Below are 14674 nucleotides of genomic sequence, written 5' to 3'. Positions count from 1 at the left end.
AACTGTTTATTTTGATGTCTCTTTTTTTTAAACAAAATTTTAAGAAAATGCCAAATAAGATTGTTTAACCATTAAAAAAGTCGTGTCATTCTACACGTTTATTTCTTGCGAGAGCTCATACCTGTATGTCCTCTTTTCTCGACATTTATAAGTTTCCGTCACCTTATAAAAAATCGATGTTTACAGAACGTAGACCGTTGCAGTGATACCCTAATATTTGAAAGCTTGATATATAAGCTGGGTATTTTGAAATGACTGGCGCATTTACCAGGTGTGCGTGACGGTCATCTTGGGTTTCAGTCAAACGGTTGTACCTCATTGCTTTTATTGTTTTCAAAATACCTTGGCATTTCTCAGAGCGTGTTATTTAACTTAGTTTCGGAGAATATCACTTGACGCCAGTGGAAGAAATAGTGTCTGGCAACACACTCGTTTCTCCGATCCGTGCAACACCTAGGCGGTCGCAAAATAAATCTGCTTCTGATTGGACCTCTTTTGTCCAATCAATAAGGTAGCCCCGCCCTTTTTTTCCAAGCGTGTCCAAGTTAGTTACGTACATCCCTTTCTGGGAGTCGCGATCCATGGCCTTGCAAGCTTCTGAAGCAGACTCCACTGGCAAGTCGCAGTATTGCAGCAGTAGCTTACAGGCGTGGTGCGGATTCTCCATCAAATCTTCATACTTGAAGGATTTAATGGCCATGCCGTTCTGTTTGAATCTGCGGTAATTAGCGCATATGGTTGCCCAGCTCGCGACGTAATATCCTATAATGGAAACACGCGCCACCAGCTCGGTGTCCCCCAACCACGGGTACGTTTCCGTGTCGACTCCCAGGTCCCATTGGAATCGGGCCAGGTGCGGAAAAAGGTAGTGGGCAATGCGGCTCGTTTGCAAAGCATGCGAGCGTTTGGTTTGTGGAAGAGAAGCGAAGGCATGGTAATACGACTGGACGGTTTCTTTGCCGTTCCGATATAAGAATAGATGTTTGATTTGTGGTACAACGCGCGCCACTATGTCCGCAAAAACAAAATTCTCAGCTCTTGGTTTGATACAAATGAGTCGAGGGTTGCTATCCTGCATCGGTTTGCACGTGAGTCGAACTACGCTCCTCACGTGCCTTTCAAATTCCTCGCGGGAGGTCCGTTTCATGATGATATTCAGACTTGTGTACCCGCCTGGTTCGCTCATAGACACAACTCTCGGGACCGATTCGAGAATTTGCGTGACTGCCGTAGATCCGCATCGCCCTGTGTTAGAGAGTAACAGCACATCACCTTTTGGATCACCGATTTCAGCGGCGATTCTATGAAATGACGAAATAGGCAGTACAATTAAACGAGTAGCATAATCAAACTGTGCCATGTACATAAAAGGGTTAAGCTCAGAACTGTAGATGTCTACTGTCTTGGGCGTTTCAACAAACAAAACCTCTTTCTCATCGACGTAAATCAGCGTGATATTTTCCCCCATTATGCACCGCGGATGTGCGAAATAACTGTGGGTGGCAATGAATTTGTCCAACTCTGCTTCTCGTGAAGGGTCTAATTTGCATTTCCATATGATGTTTTTAACCTGGGCAGATTGCTCGTACAGTTGACCATTCCTTGCAAGTCGCAGTGTGTTAGCGGTGCCGTTACATTGCCACCAAATGCGCTGTGCTAAACTAAAGAGGAACCGACACGTGCGGAAAATCCACCACCGAAGCTGAATCATATCTCCTGAAACATGTTTGAAAGCATTTGAGTAAGTAACCTAGGGTAACATGGTGCTCCATTGAAAAATAAATAAATAAATAAATAAATAAATAAATAAATAATAAAATGAAATAAACTGAATTAGTACACAGCAGTCTGTCGTCAATAATTGTTTAATCTCTTTGCATTACTTTTAGGTCAAATTAAAAGTCCATTTATTAAATCAGGCACATGGACGTCCTGTGTGTAACAGGTATACAAGAGGACGAAAACGGAACACTGATCGGCTTCTCCGTTGTATATCATGCGTTGGTGTACAAGGGGCGATGATGCACCTATTGGTCCTCTGATGAGGTGCCCTTATCCTTGATGACGGTACTCTGTACTGAGTTTATGTGCTTTCTGGTAGAGATACAGTGAATGTGTGCATATGCAGCTTTGGCAGATGTGGAAATGCATAGGCCTATGCCACATCTGCGCAGGGTATTGGTCCTTGACTGGCCGTACATAGATATGTGATTTGTTGACCTTGTATTCCCCCAAAGATCCCATTTCACCGTACCATGCGGTATAACGTATACGTATCACGGTGTATAACCTACCTATCTCAAGCCTTACATAGGGTATATACCCCGGTATACTCACTGCTATATTGGATCCCATGACACCCCCCGCTATATCACGCGTGGGTGCCGTTACTATTAGTATAAAATTATTAATGTACAGTGTATATATTATAAGTATAGATTTATTTAAACGTTATAGTTGGCGTTTAATATCCGCATTTTGTTAAGTAATGAATATGGTCAAACCGATTTAAGGTGATATAGTCTCGAACGCGATCCACAACAAGATACCACATTCACTGTACCAACCAGCGACTTGAGATGGAATGCCACGTACTACACGAGGCCATAACCCGTGGCGAAATTGTTACAGGAACTGCCAATCTGTTTGATGCTATGGGCTCGCACGGGTACATGTACATATTTGTAGACCGAGTGCCTCCTTCGATTGTCTGTAATGATAACGGTCATCTTGCTTGATCATGAACCTAAGGTATCACTTACCCGCCTCATGGAAGACTGTCTTAGCAAGAAGGATTGGTTCGGGTAAGCAACAGCAATGCGCGGCACATACACCGCTGTACATGTATAAGGAAACGGTGTGACCAAGTCATTGTGACACTGGACTGCCGACTTCGGACTCTTTAATTCTCTGTTTGGACAACAGAAGGTCACTGAGATAAAATGGACGGATCTCTCATGGGATGGGTTTAGATGTACACTTGTGCTGTTGCACCCACTTTGTGACTGACCTTTTATACTGTATCAGTAAATGATATACCGGGCCAATTTAATCAACATAGTTGCGTTACTGAGTTCATATGAAGCTTAGGAAAGCAACGATGATAATGATCTTAAAGTATCTATTTTCATTCAATGTATTTCCCATTGGGTTAGTTGCAAAAGAAAGCACATTCCGTCATTTGACTAAAAAATCAACAGATTCTGGCATTTGCAAACACATGCAGTGCGTACAAGCACGAACTGAAGGCAGAATATGACATGCATGGCCATCATATAAATGCACAATGCAATTTTAATTATTATATATTATTAAAACTAGGAACTAGTGTTAGCGACCACTTCAGTATGTTTGAATCCACATTAAATACAATAGCCAGAGTATAGCCATCAATGGAGGTCGCGTGGTCTAAAGATAAGCTCAGATATCAGAAAAATAGCTATAACTGCCGTTTTTGTGGTAAAACAGAATATATTTTATTTCTATGAGTTATTCACAATGTTTTTATTGTGAAATAAAGATTTCATAGGAAGAGTTATTATCCTTTTAACATTCTTCTTATACTGCGTTTCTTTGCAGTTGGTTGAATCCACACACAGTGGATTATATATGCATTACAAATGGCCATAAGAAAACGTTTGGACTTTATTTCTGCAACCAGTCCAAACCAGAATATAGCAATGCATGGATTCTGGCTGAGGCAATCTCTTAAAATTGTTGTCCAGTAAGGTCCAGCATGGCATGGTTTTTGCAAATCCAAAATATATTTCGTATGCGTAGGATGCGGGCCCTGCTCAATACGGATATTTGATATACTTCTCAATTAATCTTTAAAACGACCCATTATGCGGTTACCATTTCCACAATGTATATGCTCTCTGCCGCGTGAAGTACGGAGTCACAGTAAGGGGAATGTGCCATTACTGTACCCTCACCGCTGGACCTAAGTTTAATTTTTCTACAAATTCTCTAATCATTTAAATCAAAAGCAGGATGATCTCGAATGTCACCCATTCAAAGGTAGAAATACAATTGATACTCACACTAGAGGTCGTTCTAGAGATCACATCTCCTGAAGGAACATTGTTCCTCTTTATTCCCAGATGAGTTAAACCTGTTGCTACCGGTAACTGTGACATCTTGCTAAACGGATAGTACCGCGTGCAAGACAGCACCAATGAGATTTATTAACATAAATAATGAATATACATAGACAACACGTGGCACAGTAAACTTGAACGCTGTGACCCAGTTCCTGCATCTCGTTGTCTGTGGTTAACATCAGTCGACAGTGACAAAATGGATGGGTCGTCGATGGGCTACAACTTTCTAGGCAGCTCAGGACTGAAGGTGTCGAACATTTGCATGGGCACAATGACATTCGGGGAGCATAAGGTGAGTATTCCTGTTGTTTGTTAATGCTGAGGTACTGTTTGAAGTATCTGCTGTTCAACTTACACGTTTATTCCACGTAACCTTGATTATTACATGATGTGAGACGGTTACTGAAGACTCGAATGTGGACTTTAAAGCATAATCTCTGTTCCATGCGATAGCTGTAAATACCCACTCGTTTATACCAGCAAACCATCTACATGTATGCCATATCAAATCATTTGAATAATTTAGAGTTACCTGTAGCACTACAATGCACGTCATAATTGAGAATGCTACTGTGTAGTATGCTGTATTACAGATATCTTTGATAATTTGTTTGATATGATTTATATTTTCAGATAACTATAAGATAACCCTCCCTCCCCCCCCGAAAAAAATGCATCCATATTTCTAAATCTTTTTGACTATAACCTATTATTTCTACCGGAACGTAGCAATTTACTTTATATTTTTATTATTTCTTGTCCTTAAGAGAGCATTCACATTGATAAGAGCCGAGGTCTAGCAAGGCCGAGACCTAAGTATGGCGGACCTACATGAAAAGAAGGCCGCGTAATCTTTTAATGGGCTCTCAATGACATTCTCAATGACATTCATTGTGAATGCTCTCTAAGTATATGTTTTTGACTAAAATAATCAAGTCATGCTTTTTTTTATTCATATTACGTAAATCAACAGGGAGGCCGGCCTGGCAACCTGGATGAAGCAGCAGCACACGCTATGATGGACAGGTTTGCTGAGTTAGGAGGAAACTTTCTGGACACAGCCGACATCTACCAAAGAGGAGAGTCGGAGGAGATAGTGGGAACGTGGCTTCAGAAGTAATGATAACTTTTGTTTTTAAGCAAGAATGTTTGCATAAAATGCACTCTGAAAATGAGTTGGAAAATAAGTTTGACTTTTTTGCCAAAGGCCTGAATAATGCATCTTCATATATAGATATGATGTCATATGTTTTAGGTAAAAAGAAAAATATTACATAATCGCACCACTATCAGTTCTGAAAGATATGTAAGGGTTTATCTAGCTTTGTATTATATAAAAATGGTTTCATCAACTTGTTTTCAGGCAGGATCGGGAGAAATTTGTGGTTGCCACAAAAGTATTTGCACACGTGTATCTCGATAACCTTAATGGCGTGGGTCTGGGTAGGAAACACATTATGCATGCGGTGGAACAGAGTCTAAAGAGACTGCAAACTGATTACATCGACCTGTATCAGGTATAGAATTTTTATTCAGGGCCCCGTATCTCGAAAGCATCGCGTATTGCGAATAACTATATCAAATACAGGCTACAATGTATTATATGGGACGAGTATGGGCGAGTTATGGAATCGAGGCTCTTGCGCACGGTTGCAATGCGCGATGCTTTCGAGATACGAGGGGCCTGGTCTTCTCTGTTATTTGGTGTTTATCTTTTTATCTTTTATCCCATCCACACAGTACTATTGTACATGAACCACTGCAAACTTTTAGCACCTGGCTATAGTTGGTGTCACAATAGATAAGATTATTTAGTTCTCATCGATTGTAAGTGTTGTTGTTTTTAATTAGTTTAATTGCCCTGGCCAGACATGCAGCGACAATCAAATGGAACGGTGCAGTTTTCTGACCATTGTTTCTGTTCACACCTGTCACTCGCGTGGATCAATGCAACAGTGCTAATTTCTATATATTTATTATCCCAAATAAACCGAGTGGTTTTAACAAAGTCTAAGTTTGAAAGTTCAACAAGTACTCACTGTGTATGGTTTCATATTGGCGTTAGTTGTACTGATTAATTTGTACTGCTGTACAAGGGGTACTGGTACACACGTTTTAAGACCCAGATTTCATTTTTATACTTTACATCAAAATCAGATTTCTATATTAAATGATGGTGAGTGGTTTCTTTATAGACCCACATGTGGGATAGCGCTACTTCAGTCGAGCAAACCCTTCGTACCCTCAATGATCTTGTGCGTGCCGGAAAGGTCCGCCATATTGGCGTGAGTAACGTGACAGGATGGCAGTTACAGAAGATTGTGGACCACACTAGATTCATGGGTCTGGAAAGTGTCATTAGCCTACAGGTTTGTTAGGATTTGAAATGCATACATAAATTAATGTTTTATATGTCAGTTTTATATTGCCATTATGGCTATAAAACATGGTATACCATATAATAATAATAATAATGATAATAATTATTATGCATAAATAAACAAAGAAAGAACAATATCAATCCTGAAAATTTCATAAATTAACTTATATCATCAAGGCATTCCCAATACGAAGCCGTTGATACAAATAGGATCTAAAGACTTTTTTCGATATTTTTTGTTTCTAATTTTGCCCTTATGAATGAGATTCACCAGCCGTCATGTGTATTACGCTAGTGGCTCAAACGTTAGAAACTTGGCACTAAAAAAAACTACATAAACAAATTATTGTCTTACATGTTGTGTTTGTAGAAGCAGTATACCTTATTTGTCACACTTAACAATTCTTCACATCTCCAGCAACAGTACAACTTGATGACCCGAGAAACAGAATACGAACTGTTTGACGTGTGTATGAATGAAGGGATCGGGTTTTTACCATGGAGTCCGCTGAAGGGGTGAGTCATGAACGAAATGTTGTCTCCTCTTTTCAAGCATAGAAGTTAAAGGGTGTCGACATACATAGATCACCGCCTTGAGGTTAATTTTCTGCTAAAACCGCCATATAACAGTCAACCATGCCATTTTGCAGTTGATAGGATTGACAACGGTTTATAATTCATGGTGCCAGTAGTTGTAGACCAAGCGCAGCACACTGTACTTGCATGTCCCCGTGTGAAGGGGATGATAGTCACAGGAATGGAAGTCCAGGGTCCCATATGATTAGTACAAGCTAGGGTTAGTTGATGTATTGGGGTTAGTATATGAGACGAATGTCACCTGAACAAATTAAAACAATGGGGAACGGACTGTAAGGTTCTTAGCGGATTACCCTTCCCGGTTATTCAATGCTGACTCATATACAAAAGGAAAATAAGAATCGCGCCCGAACAGGGACTCGAACCCTGGACCCTCAGATGACATGAGTATCCATAAAAGTCTGATGCTCTACCGACTGAGCTATCCGGGCGCCTTGGGGGTTTATGTGATTTGGAAAAATCCGCTCACGTACAGGTACAGTACGTCTAGGTTCTCCCTTTCAACTGTGAATGTCAACAAGCATGTCAATAAAATTAAGCACTTGTTTCTCTCATTCTGTTCAATACCGGTGTCCCAAGAAGTCCAGGGTCCCATATGATAAGTACAGGTTAGGGTTAATAAGAGTATCGGGGTTAGTATATGGGCCGAATGTCACCTGTACAAAGTATGGGGGACGGACTGCCTAATGCACAGTCTTAGCGGACTACATATCCTGACACCCCGGTATATATATTACAATAACTTCTCTTCCTATCATTGTATTCGGACTGTTAACCTCAAAGTAATTTTGTTCAGACTTATTAAATAATGAAAATGTTTTCATCTTTATTATGGACCACATAGCAATGTCAATCGATCGTTTCAGTGGCCTTCTAAGTGGCAAATTCAAGCGCGGGATGGACGGGCCAGGGGATGTACGGGCGACCAGAATTGGGTGGGCAAGTGAACAACCCGAGCTACGACACAGGCATGACCAGCCAACTTGGAACCACTTCAACAATGACAAGACCTGGAACCTTCTGGAAGCCATGGAAGAAATAGGAAAGGGACATGGTAATGAATGCATATTTGTGAAAATAGGCAAATGTTTAGTTTTACAATATCACATGCACTCTCATACACATGTGAATTACTAGAAGGAAACAAAATCTAAATAAGTCCCAGACTAAGATTGCTATGTATATATGCTCATCTTGTGATAAATTTTCTTGGTCATAATTAAACTTGCACTTACCGGTACACAGGGAGAGTTTGACTCAGACATCAAATGTCCAGTCACAAAGCGCTTATCACATTTATCTTATTTTCAAAACTCAGGCAAAACCGTGGCTCAGGTAGCTATCCGCTGGTTGCTTCAGAGACCCACCGTGTCCTCTGTGGTTATAGGAGCTACAAAGATGTCACAGCTGGAAGACAATGTAGGGGCATCTAGCGGATGGGAACTGACGGAAGAGCAGGTAGGAGAGCGTTTTTCATCTTTAACTTTGATTAATTATTATTATTGTCTCAGCCAAGGAGGTTTTGTTTTGTCCTTGTTGGTTTATTAGTAAACGGTCAAAACTCGGAAGAAATTCACGGGGTTTGATACAATTTTCGTGAATGGCTGACTTAGAATCGATTGGATTTTGGTAATTTGGTTTAAATTTGGTTATTAAACAACTAATTCTAAGGAATGAGCTTCATTGGCGCAGGCATGCGCTCTGAGTATATTTTCTAGGTATTTGTTTGTAAAATGGGCGTCTGTGTGTGTGTGAGGAGAGAGAAAAACTGGTATAGAATAATAAATTCGTGTAGTAAGTAGATCATTAAACATAATGTTTTACTGTGAATAACTTGGAGATACAGGCCTTACATATCTACAAGTTAGTTTAAAGCAATTGTGTTACATAATAATGTGATATAAAAGATACACAAAATCAACATGATTTATCGCGTTTTCCAGATGCAAGAATTAAACAGACTGTCAATGCCAGATGTACCATATCCATATAACATGATACGGCTCTTAAACAAGCCCAGGAAGGATATGTCTTTTTAATATGGATGCACGTAGTGACTATCTAACACGAGACTTTCAATCGCATTGGTATTGTGGTGTGGCCGCATTTTTTCCTGCTTTGTATTTAGCGCCTCATACGGCAGCGGGGCTGTAGCCTCCCCAGGGAGGCGAGAGCGCTAACACAGATTGTAATGACCAGGTGCCTAACCATTTGTTATATATGTAATGCACATGGTTGTAAAGTCTACTGAACACATGGAGTTTAGACTTAGAATCAACATAGTATAGTTGTTCAAACCACACAGTCTTCTGTATCTATTCTATTGGCCCATATTTTTATCCTACATTCATATGACATATATCTCATTAAAATATGTGAATAAAACATGATTCGGAAATTACTTATGCGCAATTGCCTTTAGTTTCGTATATGCTATTATGAACAAGTCTGCTCTTCCAATAACAACGTATCATGGAATGCATTAATATATAACATCACCACTGTTGCCGACCCATGCGGCAATAACATATAAAGTGAAGATATATTATTGAAAATGTATTAATGGTATCCATTTTATTACACTAATTTTTGTAGTTACGGATCACAGAGTAACATATGATTAAGGTTTGGGCAGAACGTTTTGGTGAATGAATTTAGGAACGTTCGTTTAGTTGTCGCAGGGCTGGGGTTTTGAGGGGCAAACGCCATTATTTAACTTTGCCCATTATCATTGTGAACATTGCTATTATCTCGGAGTGTTGCTTCAATCGAGTAAGTCAATTTTTCTTAATTTCACATTTACAGTATTTATCATACTGACTAGTGCTATATACTTAGCGTTTATGTATCTAATTAGCTTATGATGTCATTTATTTACATCGTTATTATTATCATCATAGTTATTCATCTTTTTCTTAAATGGTTTTCGCGACTCACATACACGAATCTCATAAAAAATAATGCAACGAAAGTAATATATGTGTCCGAGTTCGCAACCATTTCATCTTTATACACCTCATGATTAAAAAAGTTTGAAGGCATGTTGATTGATGCAAATTCAATGTGGCAGTAAAATTTTAAAATTGAAATCTGCTAAATTGATATATGAAAGTGGCAATGCATTTAAAGGTAATATCAATTTAAAACAGAGAATAATCAAGTTGGTCATATTTTAAATACCGTGGGTTACATCACCAATGACAAATTTAGATTATACAGAACTATACAGGTATAAATGAGGTTGTTTATAAACATGCAGCTGGACTGTCATTCATATTTTGTGAAGAAATTGTATCCGGCAAAAAAATTGGTACATCAATTCGATTGACTCCGAAGCCATCGCAAAAGAAGTTTGATTCTGCTAACAACTCAGGGATCCATTTTATTAGATATTTGCTGTCCATGCAGCCGCCCTTCATGCTTTTCCTAGATCGAAGCATGCCTCGCTGGGAATCGTGTTTCAGAGCATTGCAAGCAACCTCAGTGTATTCCAGCGGTAAGCCGCAGTATTCCAGCAACCTCTGACAGGCATGTCGTGGGTTTTCAATAATATCCTCGTATTTAAAGGCCTTGATATCCATACCTGCCTCTTTAAAGCGGATATACGTGTGACATAGCATTGCCCAATGGCACGCCATCATACCAACCATGGAAGTCTTAATCATTAGTTCTGGGTCTTGAAGCCAAGGCAGATCAAGAATCATCCTGTTCCATAAATATCTAGCTTGCTTTGGAAAACAACGATGAGCAAGGCGACTATTCTGCAATGCATTATAAAATAAAATTTTGGGCAAAAAGGCAATCGCATGGTAAAACGACTGGATAGTTTCTTTGCCGTTCCGATACAGAAATAAATGCTTTGTATCTGGAAAGAGACGTGCTACTCTGTCTGCGTGGATAAAATCCATTGATTTTGTTTTGATGCAAATTAATCTTGGGTTTGATTTCAGCGGCTTACACGTGACTCGGACAACGCTCTGCATAAACCTATCGACAAGTTGACTTGGTAAATGTTTCAATGCTGTTGCTATGTTTGTGAAACCGTCGGGCTCGCTCATGGACACAACCCCCGGGACTGATTCCAAGACTTGTGTGACTGCCGTTGATCCACAACGCCCAGTGTTTGACAGAAGAAGGACTTGGGTTTTAGGATCACCAATTTCATCTGCGATTCTGTGAAATGATGTGATCGGCATGACAATTAAACGAATGGCATGTTTGAATTGTGCACAGAACAGAAAGGGGCTCACGTTCGAACTAAATATGTTCACCGAAGAAGGGGTCTGGGTGAAATAAGCCTCTCTCTCATCCAGGCATATCAAAGTGACATCTTGCATGAGTATGCAACGCGGGTGGTCAAAGTAACTGTGAGTGGCGATGAAATTATTAGGCCCCGTCGCCAACACATCCCATTTACACTTCCAGACGATATTACTGACCTGGGCTGATTTTTCGTACAACTGACCATCTCGTATTTGGCGAAGTGTGTAAGCGGTGCCAGTGATCCTCCACCACAGTCGTTGGACATTGACAAAAATGAAGCGGCAGATGCAGAATCCAATCCAAATGAAAAGTTTCATTTTTATCTGTAATATACATTATGTAAAATAAATTTCGATTTGCATTGAAAACCCAGAAAGACGTCTAAGTAAGTTAATTTTCCTTTGAATTTAAAAAGATGGAAGTTTGCATAATTCAAAAGTACAAAATGTCTTAAAAAATGACATTTTATAAGGGAATATTTTTTTGCCGTAAAATTTCAGTACTTGGGGAACTTATTAAAAAAGAAAAAACGCCATACCTACTGTTATAGAAAGCTTTTTTTTCAGGGTGACTGTCCGCTGAACTGTAGCTGTGTATAGGTGATTCACGTATGTATATAATCTGGATCCTTTTTCTGTCGTGTATCGACCCCAATTATAAGCAGCGACCAAGTTAATCGTGCAGTATTAACGAAATATGTGCACAGTTTGTTACTCTGCTGCATGTAAATTACACACAAATGACCATTTCACATGAAACATTGCCCATATTCTTAAACTTTTAGTCGCGTAGCAGCTGACATACGAAGGGTGAAGTAGAGGCCACCAAAATTTTTAATGCGTCTTTTATTCAGAATAAATGTATTTGCGACCCAGTTGGACACTGTAATATAGAATACAACGTACGCCAATGAGTCTGCATAATTTACTTGTACACTTATCTTCGACAGATAAAGGTTGACCCACCTTCAGTCCTATATGCAATAGTTAACAAAAGATCATGGCGGCTGCAAACCGTTTAAAATTGCATTTTTATCCTTTATACCATGTTTAACATGGCTTAGGCCGAAGAAAACCCCAAATACCGGCGAGGATAGCCACATTTTATACATGTACCATTTATTCAAATTAAGAAATGTAGTCCCTGAAATATGATTTTCCACTGTGATTTCCATAGAAGTATAATAATAATTATAATAATAATAATAATAATAATAATAATAATAATTATTATTATTATTATAATCATAATAACGCCACCGAATGTCAAGAAACTATTACACAGTTAACATCAGAATGCGCTCTTGAAAAACCACGTGCTTTTTTTCACGAGCGTCGTACATTGTCTCAATCTTCCTGAAAAACTTGGTGGAGTTGTTTTATATTGGTAGGGGTTTCATTCTTCAGTGCATCGCACTCTCTAAATCATCCTACAGATGCTCATTAGGGTTAATGTTTGAGGTAAAGGAAGGTTTTTTCCTCCTTACCTTATGCCCAAGGTTTTGGAACACAACATTAACGGGTCCATAACCGTAACATTCTTTACATATGAATCATTTCATTTGCAAGAGGTGACAACAAGCTTCATCGTGACAACACACTTGCTCAATGTTCTCGTGTGGTGATTATCTGTCGCAAAACGCAATGTTCCCATTAAGTAAAGCTACTTTTGAATGCGGGTTTACTTGAGAAACTATATAAAGTCTGGTAATCTACAATGCATGGAAAGGCAAACTCAGTTATAATTTCCAACAAAGGCAAACACACAAAGATAACGACAAAACAACCTGTTTATTAACACGTGCATTTAACAATTACATGAATATAAAGAGTAAGAATGATAAGAAGAAACAATCCAAATCGATTAATCATGTTAAAATGAGTTTATTTGATATAACATGTACACAGTATGTTATTGTGACCTTCAAACCACTTCCAACTGATTTGCGTGTCACAGGTTAAATCGCCCCGTTCAACATATTAAAACCCTATAGCGAGACTGCCACATAAACATCATTCCTCAAGGTTCAAGATTCTTTCAAATTTCTCTGATTTTCCTTGCATTCTCTCACTCGTTTTATCAACAAAAACATACTAACATCTTTGAATAATATTGCCATGAATTTATGTCTCATTGTATATTTCTTTCTCTGAGGATAAATTATAATGTCCTCCTAATATTAAGTGCGATTCCAGAATTCTTAAGACAGGGAAGAAATGGTATCTGGCAAAAGTGTAGGTTTTCCTATACGTGTAATTCCTACCTGATCACAAAAGAAATTAACCTCTGCTAACACATCAGGATTGTTCCACTTGATAAGGTACTTGCTGTCTTTATCTTTCGTGTCTTTCCTTGATCGTAGCATGCCTCGTTGGGAATCGTGTTTCAGGGCGTTACAGGCCTCCTCAGTGTATTCCATGGGTAAGCCACAGTATTCTAGCAACTTCTCACAGGCATGCTGTGGGTTCTCAAGAAGATCCTCATACTTAAAAGCCTTGATGTCCATACCTGCTTCCTTAAAGCGGATATAATTGTGACAAAGCACTGACCAATGACCCGCCATCATGCCAACCATGGAAGTCTTAATCATAAGTTCTGGGTCTTGAAGCCAAGGAAGATTAGGCACCATAAGCATGCTCCAAAGGAATTTGGCTAAGTTTGGTAAAAGTCGATGGGCAAGGCGAGTAGTCTGCATCCCATGGAAAAGTTTGACTCTGGGCAAAAACCCAAAGGCGTGATAAAACGACTGTATGGTTTCTTTGCCATTTCGGTAGAGGAACAGATGTTTCATGTCGGGAAACAGACGGGCGTCTATGTCTGCGTGGTTGAAATCCATGGACTTCGTCTTAATGCAGATTAACTGAGGGTTTGATTTCAGCGGCTTACACGTGATTCTTATCATGCTCTGTATAAATCTTTCCAAATCTTCATTCGATACACTGCATGAAAAATCAGCTTTTATATATCGTGAAAGGTGATCAAAAGGCCTTCTTTTATTCATCTTCTCACATCTTTCCAAGACCTTTCGTTTTTTTAGGAAAGGTGTAAAAGACGATCTTTTGAATGACTTTTGTATAAGTGAAAAAGGTTTACAAATGGCCCACTTTTCTTCACCTTTTCTCTACACAAAAGTTGAACTTTCATACACCTTTTGCTGCAAAAAGACGATCTTTTGCTTGAAGAAAAGGTATTCTCAAGTTCATCATTCATCAGCTTTTTGTATGCTAAAAGGTATATTAATGACCCACTTTTCTCTACCTTTTCCTGCCAAAAAGTCCAACTTTCGGATGCCTTTTGTGCAACTTTCCAGATACAAAAGATAGCCTTTTCA

At 39.2% G+C, this 14674-nt stretch overlaps 2 protein-coding genes and 1 non-coding gene across 3 annotated transcripts; 1 reads left to right on the top strand and 2 right to left on the bottom strand.

Annotated features, from left to right (window-relative positions):
* Positions 1-27: 27 nt before the first annotated feature.
* On the bottom strand, positions 28-4135 carry LOC147759455 (uncharacterized). Its single transcript, XM_086997792.1, has 2 exons — positions 4044-4135; positions 28-1716 (listed from the first exon to the last, which is right to left on the bottom strand). Exon 2 carries the CDS (start codon positions 1709-1711, stop codon positions 389-391), a length of 1323 nt encoding a protein of 440 aa, XP_086853918.1. The 5' UTR covers positions 1712-1716; positions 4044-4135; the 3' UTR covers positions 28-388.
* A 99-nt stretch (positions 4136-4234) lies between these two features.
* On the top strand, positions 4235-9481 carry LOC106181341 (uncharacterized). The gene is made up of 8 exons (XM_013565698.2): positions 4235-4395; positions 5077-5219; positions 5467-5620; positions 6299-6472; positions 6902-6999; positions 7947-8134; positions 8399-8538; positions 9024-9481. Exons 1-8 carry the CDS (start codon positions 4300-4302, stop codon positions 9117-9119), a joined length of 1089 nt encoding a protein of 362 aa, XP_013421152.2. The 5' UTR covers positions 4235-4299; the 3' UTR covers positions 9120-9481.
* Positions 7425-7511, bottom strand: Trnak-uuu (transfer RNA lysine (anticodon UUU)). The gene is given in 2 exon segments: positions 7425-7460; positions 7475-7511. It is a non-coding gene; the product is annotated as a tRNA-Lys (tRNA).
* Positions 9482-14674: the final 5193 nt, after the last annotated feature.

Source organism: Lingula anatina, chromosome 10 (genome assembly GCF_051362555.1).
Source record: "Lingula anatina isolate TDL-2025a chromosome 10, LinAna3.0, whole genome shotgun sequence".
Taxonomy (NCBI): Eukaryota; Metazoa; Brachiopoda; class Lingulata; order Lingulida; family Lingulidae; genus Lingula; species Lingula anatina.
This window is presented reverse-complemented; position numbering and strand designations above follow the sequence as displayed.

Coding starts and splice junctions, on each gene's coding strand:
- LOC147759455 (XM_086997792.1), bottom strand. CDS start 1,711: ATGATTCAGCTTCGGTGGTGGATTTTCCGCACGTGTCGGTTCCTCTTT.
- LOC106181341 (XM_013565698.2), top strand. CDS start 4,300: ATGGATGGGTCGTCGATGGGCTACAACTTTCTAGGCAGCTCAGGACTG. Junction 7,000..7,946: donor CCATGGAGTCCGCTGAAGGG/GTGAGTCATGAA, acceptor CGATCGTTTCAG/TGGCCTTCTAAGTGGCAAAT. Junction 8,135..8,398: donor AGAAATAGGAAAGGGACATG/GTAATGAATGCA, acceptor TTCAAAACTCAG/GCAAAACCGTGGCTCAGGTA.